General features: G+C 37.8%; 3 protein-coding genes and 1 pseudogene across 3 annotated transcripts; 1 reads left to right on the top strand and 3 right to left on the bottom strand.

Annotated features, from left to right (window-relative positions):
* The first annotated feature begins 1791 nt into the window (after window positions 1-1791).
* Window positions 1792-3731, top strand: LOC137735714 (F-box protein At2g39490-like). The gene is made up of 3 exons (XM_068475157.1): window positions 1792-2772; window positions 2999-3157; window positions 3395-3731. Exons 1-3 carry the CDS (start codon window positions 1951-1953, stop codon window positions 3599-3601), a joined length of 1188 nt encoding a protein of 395 aa, XP_068331258.1. The 5' UTR covers window positions 1792-1950; the 3' UTR covers window positions 3602-3731.
* Window positions 3732-4291: 560 nt separating this feature from the next.
* Window positions 4292-7308, bottom strand: LOC137735764 (aquaporin TIP1-2-like; annotated as a pseudogene).
* A 680-nt stretch (window positions 7309-7988) lies between these two features.
* LOC137734425 (uncharacterized mitochondrial protein AtMg00810-like) lies at window positions 7989-8906 on the bottom strand. The gene has a single exon (XM_068473699.1). The coding sequence runs from the start codon at window positions 8904-8906 to the stop codon at window positions 7989-7991; it is 918 nt and encodes a 305-aa protein (XP_068329800.1).
* A 1730-nt stretch (window positions 8907-10636) lies between these two features.
* On the bottom strand, window positions 10637-13498 carry LOC137735528 (receptor-like protein kinase THESEUS 1). The gene has a single exon (XM_068474956.1). It carries the CDS (start codon window positions 13188-13190, stop codon window positions 10638-10640), a length of 2553 nt encoding a protein of 850 aa, XP_068331057.1. The 5' UTR covers window positions 13191-13498; the 3' UTR covers window position 10637.
* Between the last annotated feature and the right edge of the window lie 509 nt (window positions 13499-14007).

Genomic DNA, 14007 nt, shown 5'->3' with positions numbered 1-14007 from the left:
ATTCACGAGTTGCTTTGTCTATTGGAACTCCGTATCAATTAGAGTCAACTCAAAATCAAGGAACGATTGTTATTAGCACTCTAATATAATTATTTTGTACTTTTTCTTTCTTTAGTTTCTTTGTTGAGGAACATATATAAGTATATCTTTTAATAAATAAATATTAATTAATAAAATAAAATAAATATATAAATAAATGGACCTATTCATCTTTCTACATGTTTCAACGACAATCATTTTAGGGTGCCATTATTCTCTGAAAACTTCCTATCACTGCTCTTATTTGTATCTTTTGACAAATCTAGAAAAAGTTCTAGAAAAACTTTCTATGACGTCAGTAACATTTTCTTGTGGTTTTGGGCAAAAGAAAATACATGCGTAACGCGTGGGTTATTGTTTATTAAGATCAACACTCATACGACGGCTAATGCAGGTAAGGGATCTTCTTTGTGATCACGTAGTTTAGTACAAACTTGGGTCATAGGTTTCGTGGCGGTTTATATATATTGATATTGAAATTTTAGACAATATTATTGTAAGGATATATTAATTAATGTCTCACTCTCACTGTTGGCATTCAAATGATACTGTAAGCAATCATAGAGCTATTTTAGTTTTGCGATTCTTTCTCTTCAAGCAGTCGTGGTTTCAATTTCGGCAATCGAAGTCATATAGTTTGCTTCAAATTTTTATTGGGTTCTACATACATTATTGATGGCGCTCTTTTGTAAGGTCAGGTTTTGTCTTCTTCGAATTTTAGTTTCTCAACAACAATAACGTCTTATTGTACCGTTGAGGTTCCTAAAAGAAACAGATTTCAATGAAGAATGATAACAAACTAAATTTAAAAAAAATTTGTCAATAAACATGTGTGTGGCAAAATAGACTTTTTAGAACTTATCAGGTCCAACTTTCTTCACATTTCTACTCAAAATTATAATTCTACAATTTTATGATGAAATTTCTCCGGGTGCTCGAAACCATAACAAATCGTTCTTAACAACGGCAAGGTAACATACTGTCCTGAAATCTTAAACAGACTATCTAAACAAAACTGTCTTTTATGGGATGCTTTTATATGTAATTTGACAGTTAGTTAGTTACCTAGTACGAAGTATACAAACTGTTAGGTGTACACATAGCTATCTTGTTTGATGGGATGCTGTGTAGGTTGCTTTGCTCAATCGAGTATTACTAAAACCTCAAACAAATGGATGAACTCTTACAAAACCTCAATCGAACCGTTAGTTGTGCCGGACATGTCTATATCATTAACGAGGTCCATAAATCTTATACTCCAATTGAGTGTGAAATTCCGAATATGGTTATTTTAATCCTCGTTTTTTAAGCTTTAGAAAACCAATTCAAGAACATTACATTCAATAAGGTTTTTTGTTTTATTTTAATGCAAGAAACTATATCTAACATGTAAGAGTCGGCAAGTTAAGGCTAACAAAATGTGCCTTGGGTCTCACTTTGAAAAAAATAGTATATCCTGATGTGCGTCAAATTCGTACTGTTGTAGAGATAATTGGCAAATTAAATTAAAAAGCTTTCTATTATATATAATTATATATTAAGGTGCTAATGTAGGAATGACTTTTTAAATGGCTCTGATCTACGTAGATGGCTGCGCCATGACTGGGAATGCCCCATAATATTTAATTATGAGCTTACCAACTAATGTATACATATTGCTAATTAAAATCAGAATCTATATATGCTTTTAAATTCTTGGTACCCAATGAATATTTAGTAGCATTCTATCTGATAAATAGGTATAGTCAAAACCATTTAAGTGGTCCTAACTAAGTTGAGGACACTTTTCCCATTCAAGTGGGCAAAATATGGTGAAGCGAAGAACCTACCCTTCATGGCATCAATACTATAAAGCGATCTTGTTGTCATCTTTTCTAGGCTTGTAGTAAACTTAGTCGAATAGCTAGAGGTATGGAGAAGGAAATAGCAGATGATTTGTTTGGCAAATTACCAAATGAAATCATTTGCAGAATTATTTCTTTTCTCCCTTCAGAATCTGCATTAGAAACCAGTTTAATCTCAAGTATGTGGAGAAGCCTATGGAATACAACTTTAGCGAAGCAGATCACTACAGATGATGATGCAGCTGATGCAGTTTTTGAATTTGTCTCTCACTTTAACCAGCATGATCCCTTAGGGCATCCCAGAAAGCTGCAACTGCACTTCGGCAAACTTGGTGATCTCCTTTTGGCTACAGTTTCACCCAACAATAAACTCCGTCTGGAGTTTTCGACAGAGAATCGGGAAACTCCAAGGCATTTTGGCTGGCACTTGAAGCTGAATCACCAAAGGGACCAAACCCTAGTTTCTCACCAGCCTTCTCCCTCTACTTTCTTTGTCAAATTTCTTTACCTAAAATCAGTGAGCTCTTTTGGAAATGAAGCAGTTTCTTCTATGATTCCGTGTTTCGAATTTCTCGAAAACTTGAAGATCATTGAATGTGAGGAGTTACAATCTTTGCATATCGAGTCCAGTCCAAGGCTACTTAGCTTGACCATCTTTGACTGCCAGAATCTCAAGTCTCTCCACCTCAAAACTTCCAAACTTCGATCTTTTCGATACCGCGGTTTTCTCCCTCATATTTGGACGGAACATCATTTTAACTTGGCAGACGCCATGCTTGATTTCAGGCAAGGCCCTGGCTACGGCGGATTCAAAAGTAGCGACTTTGATCCTATGTTGTTAACCATTAAAAATGCTCAAGTTCTCACTCTATGCAAATGGACTTTCCAGGTGCGTTTTAGTAATTTTTGCATTTTCTAGTCATGGCTGCGAACTATTAAGCTATATTAAGCACACAAAATAATCATAACTAATTTTTAAATAATGACTGCATGATATATCAACGATAATATGGTGGAAACGTTGTTCTAAAAAAAATTTACCAAAATGTTTTTTTATCGATGTTTCAACAATAATGATGCACATCTGTTTTTAAAGTTTGAAAATGTTTTTGCAGACACTGATCTGGCCATCCCTTTTGCCTCTACAAGCAAACTTCATATTCTACAAGCTGAAAGAGCTATGGTGGATTGATAACTGGGAAGAAAGATTCAGCATCGATCGTCTAATATCCTTCATTAAATTATGTCCAGCTTTGGAGCAACTCTATGTAACTGTAAGTTTCTTTCACTCAAAACTTTACAAGTAATTTTGTACGTGGTCAAATAAAAACGTATGTCTTATCAATGCCCTTTTGTTTTTTTCATTTGAAGATAAAGCCCAACTTGTATAATAAAGTGAAGTAATGTTGTTGAAAGGATTTTTATATTGCAATTTCAGTCACTATCTGAGTTCCAAAATTTCAAATATGGCTCCTCTTTTTTTGAATCTCGTGTTTGACCGTATAATGCAGAATGATCCTAAAAGCTACTGCATGGCATGGACAGCTCCACCGTGGAAGAAAGTCAATGGCCAAACAAAATTGGCCCATCTGAAAGTGATAAAGTTGGTGGGGTTTACCACTGAAGATGATGAAACCACTTTGGCAGAGCATATAAGAGATCTAGTTACAGTGGAGCCACTGATAATTAGCAGCATCAAGACTGAGAAAAGAGTATAATACGCTTATACATGATGCTTTCTTGTTAGTTATGTGATCGACTCTATGTACGTATAAATAATTTAAAAGCATGTGCGTATAGTAAATAGGGATAGAATCAATTTGTCAGTGCAATGTGTATGTGCTATAACACGAAGTTTGAATTCTCTCTATATATTATAGTTACTAAGGATATCGTCTTGTCCAAAACAGTAGTTAGTTAAAATAGCATGTCTGCTTTTTACACTAAGTTTTAATCCGTTTATGTTTATTGGAATAATTTAGAATACTGTCTAGAAAAAAAAAAGAAAAAGAAATGTATTCATACATATATTTGAAGTTTGTAGCCCTCTACATATGAAAGTTTCTAGATTTGACACTTTTTTTTTTCTCTTTTTCACATGATTTGCTTCAATCAGCCAGACCCTAATTCCCCCCTCCTCCTCTTCTAAAAATGATAGCAAATGAACCTGAACAAGAAGATCACAAAGCAAACAAGGTAATTCCACTATATAAAACGATTTGACCACAACAACTAACTAGCACTACTCCCACTTACAACATAAAATGAAAAATAACAAACCCTACAACAAAAAATACATGAAATTTGATTTAAGCCCCCCCAAAATTACATGAAATTCTATTTATGCCCCAAGAGGCCTTTAGTTGAACAATTGCATCCATCTTAATCAAGCTAGCATGGACTAGTTTTTAAAAGTCATTGGGACCCTGTTCATGGGTCCCATTACAAGATGAAGATGTTGTTATAGACAAGAGCTGCGATGGCAGTAGCAATTAGGGGGCCAGCCCAATAGACCTAGTGGTGAGTCCATGGCTAACTAACCATGGTAGGCCCAAACGACACTGCTGGGTTCATGGATGCACCATCAAACGCACCCCAACCTAAATGTTGGCACCAACAATTGCAATTGCTGCTAATATCCCTACCTTCCCCTTCGTTGGATCCACTGATGTGGCATACACTGTGTAAACCAAGCCGAAGGTCATCACAATCTCAAACAGGCAGTCGGGTAATTCATCAACAAAAATATCAAGTCGGATATGCGTACAATCAAAAGAAATGCAACAGTCGTTCACCAGCAACCGTTGAAGCATGTAAATCTCATATTGCATCAATGATTGACAGTTATCTAGAGTTATCTGCGCGTGCCTGGACGATAGTTGCTAACACATCTCGTAAAATCAATTAACTATTAAGTATTGACCAATAAGCTCCTTAGAACTTACCCATCCACCAGTGGCAAACTTGAACAGCAAGCAAGCAACAACTGATCCCAACAATTGTGCAATCCACTACAAATTACCCCTCAAGGGTGTTATGTTTCCACCAATGAATGCACCAAATGTGACAGCTGGTTTTACGTGACCCCCAGAAATATTTGCACCCACTGAGACCGCCACAAAAGGTGCAAATGCATGGGCTAATGAGGTAGCTATGAGCCCCGACAGTGTTGGTTGAAGCATTGCTAGTAAGCTTGTCTGCCAAAATTATTTAGGGGTGTGATATCTACACACCCTTTTTTACTTCTCACACACCCTTCTAATTTTCGGCCATCAGATCGGATGAATTAAAGAAGATCAAAAGACATAAATTAACAAGCGGTGTGTGAGAAGTAAAAAATGGTGTGTGGATAGCACACCTCATTATTTAAACTTCCCCTCATTATTCAATTGAATTAGAAAAAGATATCAATAACACCACTCGGAAATCTTAATTAAACAATGTATATCAAGCTAGAGTTTTCCCGTCACATATTACACACTCACAAAAAGAGGTTAGCGAAAGTAGACGAGGCAACTATGGAAACTATAAACGTAAATTTTTAAGAAATGAACAAAGCATATATATCATGTTAACCTCTATCATATATTACCACAACAAGAAGAGACTAACAAATATAGACGACTATTGAATGGCAACAAAATGTATTCATCTTGGGCCAGCCACTGACAGAAGAGGCAATAGTTGAACGTGAATCTTTATTACAGAGAATGGACCAATTACTTGGGCAGAAGGAAAAGTATTGGAGACAAAGGTCGCGGGCCCTATGGATCAAGGCTGGAGACTGCAATACGTGGTTCTTCCATCAAATGGCAAAACACAAAAATGCAAAAAACTCGATTAAGAAGATAAAAAACGCAAACGGGGATTGGTTTTGTAATGAGGCAAGGATAGAAAAGACCATAATCAATTACTTCCAGAACATCTTTGCTTCTATAGGGAATTTGGAGGACTTTAAGATTATCAAGGCTGTAAAGTGAAGGATAACCACAGAAATGAACAGATGTCTGGATATGAGTATATCTGAAGAAGAAGTGAAGAAAACGGTTTTTCAGATGCAACCTACAAATGATGGGGCCTCATCATCCAACTCCAATTCACGTTCTCTATGGTCGAAATTGTGGAATGCAAAAGTCCCACCAAAGGTCAAAGTTTGTGTGTGGAAACTGGCAAATAAGCTAGTCCTTACTCTGGTCAATTTGACAAAATGCCATTTGGGGGGTGACTTGGAATGTGTACTGTGTAACTCACTAAGGGAATCGACCATCCACCTAATGGTAAAATGTCCATATGCAAGGTGTACATGGATGTGTACTGTGTAACTCACTAAGGGAATCGACCATCCACCTAATGGTAAAATGTCCATATGCAAGGTGTACATGGATGTCTCCCACCGTGGGGGTTCCAATGAGATAGATACCATTCATCTTTCTTATCTTGGCTGGATGAAATGGTTGGGCTAATCCTAGGATCTAGCTTCGCTATGGTCCTCATGATTTGTTGGACATTGTGGGGAGCGAGAAATACGAAGTTGTGGCAAGGGAAGTGTGATCCTCCTAATGTTTGTGTCTCGAGAACAATTCAATAGTGGCACTTCAGCCCCATGTCGTCCAAGAGTTCATACCATAGATCGTTGGCTCACTCTACCTATAAGGCACCTCAGGATAAACATTGACGGTTCCTGGAGTGACGATAAAAAGATGGTAGGATTTAAGGCTATTATTAGGGAAGATCAGGGTTTTTTCATGGTTGCGAAATGTGGAAATTTTGAGGATGTTTTCTCTCATATTCAAGCAGATGCTATGGCCTTCAGAGAGAGTTTGATTTGGGCAGTGCATAGGGGTATTCAAAAATTAGTTCTTGAGACTGATTCACTTCAAATTGTGGAGGCGCTACGTGATTCTTCCCTCAATTTGTCATCAGTTGGTCAAATTGTGGAAGACATCAAGATGTTGCTCCTTTCAATCACTGAAGTTACTATGACCCATACTAGCCGCAAAGCAAACTCTATAGCCCACCGACTTGCACGAATTGGGCTAACTTTGAGCCAAAGTTGTGAATGGATACCTCCCCTCCAATTGTTATTATTGATTTGCTTGTAGAAGAATGTAGTCTAAGGCATTGAGAACTCTTATGCAACACTTGGGTTTTACCACATGGATGAAATGAAACAAACTATCATATCTTTTCAAAAAAAAAAAAAAAAAAAAATCAACAATGTATAATATGTCAATCCAAGTGAGCCGAACTCGAAAAATATCTACATAGAAATCGTTAAATTGGGGACTTACTAAAAGCCATGCCAGAGCCTTCACCAACAAAAACAAAAATAAGCATGGAGAAAAACTCAGCAAACGCAGCCCGAATTGCATCAAGGTGACTTTGCCTATCTTGGCGTTCCAATTGCAATTCTATTGATCGGCATTTTAGTAAATGGATGGCTTTCTTTTTTGTTCTCTTCTAAATTGCTCAAGAGCTTCGAAACCCTTGTAAACATTAAGAAAGCTTCAATGAATATGTTCTTGGGAATTGCACAGAATGTAGAGGAAGAAGAGAGAGAGATCGAAAGAGAGAGAGAAATGTATTGATATCTTGTTAAGCTTGTTATGATTACAATTTCAGTTATATATTCTCACTTTCCTTAGCTGCTAATCTTCCACCTCCTTATCTCAACTATAATTCTAACAACTTTTAACTACTTCTAACAGCTTATCTCTTTAATCTATTGACAAGTGTCATTTAGTTTGACCCTTGATCTTCTCTTCACTTAGATAGTTGTTTTCTTCTTCACTTGGATCCTTATATCCCTCCTCAATCAGATGCTCAAGGGAACTGAGCATGAGATTGGCACAGTGGTGTTGAAACAAAGGAGCGGACAACCCTTTTGTAAGTATGTCAGCTAATTGTTCAGCAAAAGAGACATGTTAAACTAGAAGATCTCCTCGAATGACCTGTTCCTTTACAAAATGATAGTCGATCTCAATGTGTTTAGACTTGGCATGAAAAAAGGGGATTCGTTGAAAGGGCAATTGCTGAGATGTTTTCACAATAGATCAGTGGAAGACTTTGAATAGGAACATGTAAATCACAAAACAACTGTCGAATCTAAGCCAACTCTGCAATTGTAATGGCTAAGGCTCTATACTCAGCCTCTGTGGAAGACTTGGAAACTGTGTGTTGCTTCTTGGATGACCAAGAAATCGGATTGGAACCAAGAAATATAACAAAACCTGAAGTAGACCTGTGATCATTGGGATCCCCGACCCAATCTGCATCACTATAGAACTGTAAATGGATTGGTCCTGGCCGAAACTGAATACCAAAGTTTGAGGTTCCTTTGAGATATCGTATGATCTGTTTAACTGCAATAACATGAGACTCCATAGGATTGTGCATAAACTGACAGGCTTGATTCACTGAGAATGCTATATCGGGTCTTGTAAAGGTAAGATACTGAAGGGCACCAACAATGCCTATGTACTGCTCAGGATTATGAAATGGTTTGCCATCATTCTTAAGTAATCGATGATATGGTAAACAAGGTGTAGCACATGATTTACAATCTTGAAAGTCAACTTTTGCAACCAACTCTGTAATGTACTTTGTTTGTGAGACAAACAGCCCTCCTGTTGTATAACTAATTTGTAACCCCAAGAAATAATTTAGTTGCCCCAAGTTTTTCATATCAAATTTGTCTGTAAGACCTGTAATCACACCTGAGACTAACTCAGAACTACCAGTAAGTATCACATCATCAACATATAAGAGTAAGACTACAGTGCCTTTGGATGAATGTTGAACAAACAAGGAGGGATTAGCTTGGGAAGCTTTGAATCCTAAGCCAGGTAAAAAACTTGTAAATCTATCATTCCAGGCTCTAGGGGCCTGTTTAAGATCGTATAGAGACTTTTGTAACTTACAAACATAATGAGGAGGATGAGCTGTACTTTGAAATCCTGAAGGTTGTGCCATATACACTTCCTCTTGGAGAATGCCATGTAAAAAGGCATCTTTGACATCCATTTGTCTGAAAGGCCAATTGAAATGTGCAGCTAATGCAAGGATCAATCTTATGGTAGTAGGCTTCACCACATGACTGAAAGTCTCGCCGTAGTCAATTCATTCTTCCTAGCTATATCCTTTTGCAACAAGATGTGCCTTATATCGGGCAATACAACCATTGGCATCCTTTTTAATCCTATATACCCATTTGCAGCCAACGAGGTTCTTGTCAGGTGGCAACGAAACCAGAGACCAAGTCTGTTGTGTATGCAAATCACTAATTTCTTCTTTCACAGCCTATTGTCATTCTAATACATTGGAAGCTGCCTTGAAGGATTTTGGTTTTGTGATGGATGCCTGAGAGGAGCTTAGAGAGGCAGAAAGAGCCTTGCGTTTGAATATACCATTTTTGAACCTTATTTGCATAGGGTGAATATTCATAGGCATGTTTAATAGAACTTGCAGGTTCTCTTGTTGAAAATCAAGATCCACAAGAATGGGATACTGTGTAGAAGAGTCAAAATTAACATGTAAGATCTATGTAGGGGAAGGAAACTCTAAGGCATTAGATGCAAGTGTATCCAAGGATTCTAAGGCTCTGGATGCAGTCAAAGAATCTGAAGCACTAGATGAATGCAAATTCAAAGAATCTGTGGTTGTAGATGATGAAGAAGGAGTATAAGATGCAGGGGACACAACTTGATTTTGTAATGATATGGATGCCGGTGTAGGATTTAGAGAATGCTCATGTGAATTTTCAGATGTTGACACTGATAAAGAAGGGAATAATGCTTCATATGGAAAAGTAGTTTTATTAAACAAGACATGCCTAGATATGTAAGTTCTTTGAGTGACCATGTCGAGACAAATAAACCCTTTATAGTGACCTGAAATCTTTGAGAGAAATACCATTTTCTCTGCCCCTTATGACACAGCGGAAAGTGTTGAATTCTGCAGGAAGTCCTTTCAGCACCAGAATTATGATATCATCATTTTCAAATATGACCCCTACAGCTACAAGATGATCTCATGCATCTTTGATCTTTTGCAGTGTTCTTCTGCTTAATAACTTGCATGGATTTCCCTATAAACACCTGAAACATCGGATGTAGAACCTGTATATCCGGTTAGCGGTAATAAGCTTAGCGAATCAAGAAAATCTTATTGATTTCCAAAACTATTACTCCAGTTAAAATTGACACCTTAAATTATGTTTTTTTTTTTTATATAAGAAAGGACTCGCATTAACACCTTACATTTTCTAATGTATTTGTTGTTTGAGAATTAACAAAAAAAAATTAAAAAAAATAAAATTTTAAAAAATAAAAAATTAAAAAAAAGCACTAGTGTGTAAAATTTCATGTTGTTATAATATGTGGATACATAGCAATTACAGATCATAATTTAATGAATTGTGTTAATAAATACACTAGTATCAAAGTTTTACATGTAAGTGAACTAGTAGTATCATGTAACAATTTTCGTATTTTACTGAAGAATTTCACGTTTTAAAAAGACATTGGACCTATGCTGGCCCAATATTAATTGAATTGGGAGTGTGACCAAGTTCATAGACAGAAAAAACATCAATACTTTGAAGATCTACACTCGTCATGTTATGCCAGATCTCCATATTTCCTTTGCACTTTGATCTTGAAACCATAATACAAGTCATGAAATTAAAAAAGGAGAAACAATATGTTGCTATAATTAAGTATGTATGTAATCAATGAGAGGCTACACTTTCCATAACTATCTCCCCCTTGGATCCATTAACTCTGAAAATACTGCACTTGAAGTTGCATCAGATTCTTGATCGCTAATTCCCTCACCACCACCACCATTGCCATTTCGAATTTCTTGAAGCCATTCTGGCATATCCGGAATGTAGTTCGCACTGTTTTCGGAAGAAAAGCTCTGTGTAGAAGCCTCTTGTAGTTGAAGAGCATACTCCAAATTCCACATAACATCCCCCATTGTTGGCCTATCAACTCCATATTCAGCCAAACACTTCTCAGCTGTTTCTCCGAACTTTCGCAACGATTCAAGATTCAAATGTCCTCGAAGACGGGGGTCTATAATTTTCTCTAATCTTCCCTTCTTTTGCCAACTCATTGCCCATTCTGCTATGTTAACTTGCTCTCTGGGGAGGGCAGGGTTTATAGGAGGCCTAGCACACAAGACTTCTAATAAAACTACTCCGAAAGAGTACACATCTGACTTCTCCGTTAGCTGCTGCCGGCGATAGTAATCTGGATCAAGATATCCAAAGCTCCCCTTCACTGCAGTGCTCACATGTGTTTGATCCAAAGTAGGGCCTAACTTTGACAATCCAAAATCAGCCACTTTCGCAGTGAGGGTTTCATCAAGAAGTATGTTTGTTGTCTTAACGTCGCGGTGAATTATGCTCTCTGCTGCCCCATTGTGAAGGTAATGCAGGCCCTTTGCTGCTCCAATGCAGATTTCAAGCCTTTGTTTCCAAGTAAGCGGAGGAAGATTCGAACCATACAAGTGCTTTCGAAGAGGACCTTTGGCCATGTACTCGTAAACAAGGATCATTTCGTTGAGCTCTTCGCAGTAGCCTATCAGAGAAACCAAATGCCTGTGCCTGAGCTTTGACAGCATGTCGATTTCTGTCCTGAATTCTGTAAGGCCTTGTTTGGAACGCGGGTTTCCACGCTTTACAGCAACCACGTTCCCATTTTCTAGCACTCCCTTGTAAACCATGCCGAATCCCCCCACTCCCAAGACCAAGCTCTTGTCAAAATTCCTTGTTGCTTCGCGAATCTCCGTGAATGCTAGAATCCGGCGTAAACCAGGTGAATGTGCTGTGGAATAATCATAACTGCCAACGGAAACTTTTGAATCGGAATTCCCCGCATGGCTAGGAAAAGACAACCAGGCAGAGCACTGAGGCCTTAGCTTCCTCTGATGGATTTGCCGCCAGTACAGAAAGAAAGCAGCTGATATGAGCACCAAAATTACAAATCCTGATGAAGAAGCACAAATTGCCAGCAGCATCCACTTTTTCTTGCCAGCCCCAGATTTCAAACCTGCATTGTTATTCGCCGGAAGGTTCCCATCAAGGCTGTCTCTGTGATCGCTCATTTTCATAATCTCCAATCCATTCAAAATTGCATTTGAAGGGAGATCCCTCAGCATAGGAGGGCCTACTTGAACCAAAATCCGATTTTCGTGCATGGATACATTCGTCACAAAATCTACGAAATAAGCTGATGATAATTTCTTTGTCCGGCTTGAGATATCAAAAGAGTCTAAAGCAGATTGGTTGTTGATATACACATTGAAGATTAAACGGTTGAGAGCCACACTCACAATGTCGCAAAAATGCAATCTGATCAGATAACTGAAGCCCTTTTCGACTTCGAATGCCCATGATATGTTGAACTTCTGATTGCTGACCTTTGCATCTGCCATTTCTTGAGCTGTGGCATAAACCCAATTGGGTGCAATGTCGAGTGAAACTCCATCAGGGTAGTTGATGGATCCGGGATCAGCTCTGATGGTTCGTGCCGCTGCAGCGTTGAGAAGAAAAGCATGATCAGGCTCCCATGTCCTCCACATTGTGTCATTCTTGGGGCTACTTATGTGCTGGCCTCCCATGTTTATCCGATATGATGTCTCAAGAGCGGCATCTTTAGGAACATCAACTAGAGGTTTTCCCAAAGGAACAGACATTACTTGGGAGCTAGAAAACTGTCCATTCGGCACCGAAACAACTTCTATTCCATTGATGAATGCAACTGAGTTATTCCAAGGTGACAATCTCAGCACCAACGATTTTCCAGAACCCTTTCCACTCACTTCAAACACATATTCCTTCACAAGTTGAGAGATTTTGCCTCCTTTTGCGAAAGAAAACCCATGAAGCAGTGTAATCCCATTGACCATAACCGAAAACACTGCAGATTTCAAATTGAATTTCGGATTTTCGAAAGGATAAAAATGCAATCTGAGCCAATAGCGGCCAATCTGCTTGGTGTGAATGGTATAAAATGAAGTCTCTTTAAAAACTTGGGCAGAATTGTAGAGAGATATTGAATGGTTTGACGGATTGGATTCAAGATCTGAAACTGCAATGTGGCTTTGGGAAGATAAAATCAAATTTGGGTTTCCAGAATCAGGCTCAAAAATCCTGCCATCCTCAACCCTCAATGCCTTGCTTCCCCCACAATCAATGAAAAAACTATCTTGACGAACAAAAGAAGCATTCACAAAAATGGATGGGATGGATGAAACACAAAGAAAAATGCAAATCAAGAAAATCCCATTTGGACAACCCATTGTCTTATACAAAAATGAGAAATATAAGACGATGTTGTAAACTCGCGTCTGAGTGGACTCGCACACTATCCTGACTAACTAGCTTAACCTACGTCTACAGCAAAACAAGATATGTTTAAACGAAAGAAAAGCGTACCTGTTTTTCAATCCACTTGTGAAAAAATCAATAAGATCAAATGTATGATGCCTGGAAAAGAAAAAAGTGGGAGTTTGAGGTTTGTTGAAGGAATCATGGAAAAGCTGCGGTTTCCAAGGTGCAGCAAGTGACTGTCTAAATAAAAAATATAATAAAAAATATAATAAAAAAATACAAATAATTCCCAGATTCAAGTTCTAAGTTTCATAAATCGAAAGTGTGATGCAGGCTTTTCTTGAAACCATCTAAACCTCTTCCAGAACTTGAGATCTTCCCAAATTTTAAGGCTGCATCCACAAGATTCTCTGTTCTTTTTATCTTTTTTAACTGACTCAGTCAGTAGATTCTCTGTTGTGTTTGACCAGCTCCGAGCCTTAACTGTCTTCGTTGCTTCTACGTTATTTTCAAGGGCTTTGCTGCTTCCAGAGAGGTTAAGAAACAATATATTAAGGAGATTACAGTAATAAAATATGATTACTGTAAGTGATTTCAGTTTTTCAACTTTATTAAATTAGTTTGGATTGAGCTGGTAAAAAGCTGGCGCTTGACAGAAGCATGGCATTATTCAAGTGATTACTGTTCATCACATGCCCACCTTTAAATATTTGGTTTTAGCAGTCTTCTCTCTTATCCATTCTTTCTAGATTAACTAATAAATCTTGTGTTCCTTGATGATATTTT

This window comes from Pyrus communis, chromosome 5 (assembly GCF_963583255.1).
Source record: "Pyrus communis chromosome 5, drPyrComm1.1, whole genome shotgun sequence".
Classification (NCBI taxonomy): Eukaryota; Viridiplantae; Streptophyta; class Magnoliopsida; order Rosales; family Rosaceae; genus Pyrus; species Pyrus communis.
This window is presented reverse-complemented; position numbering and strand designations above follow the sequence as displayed.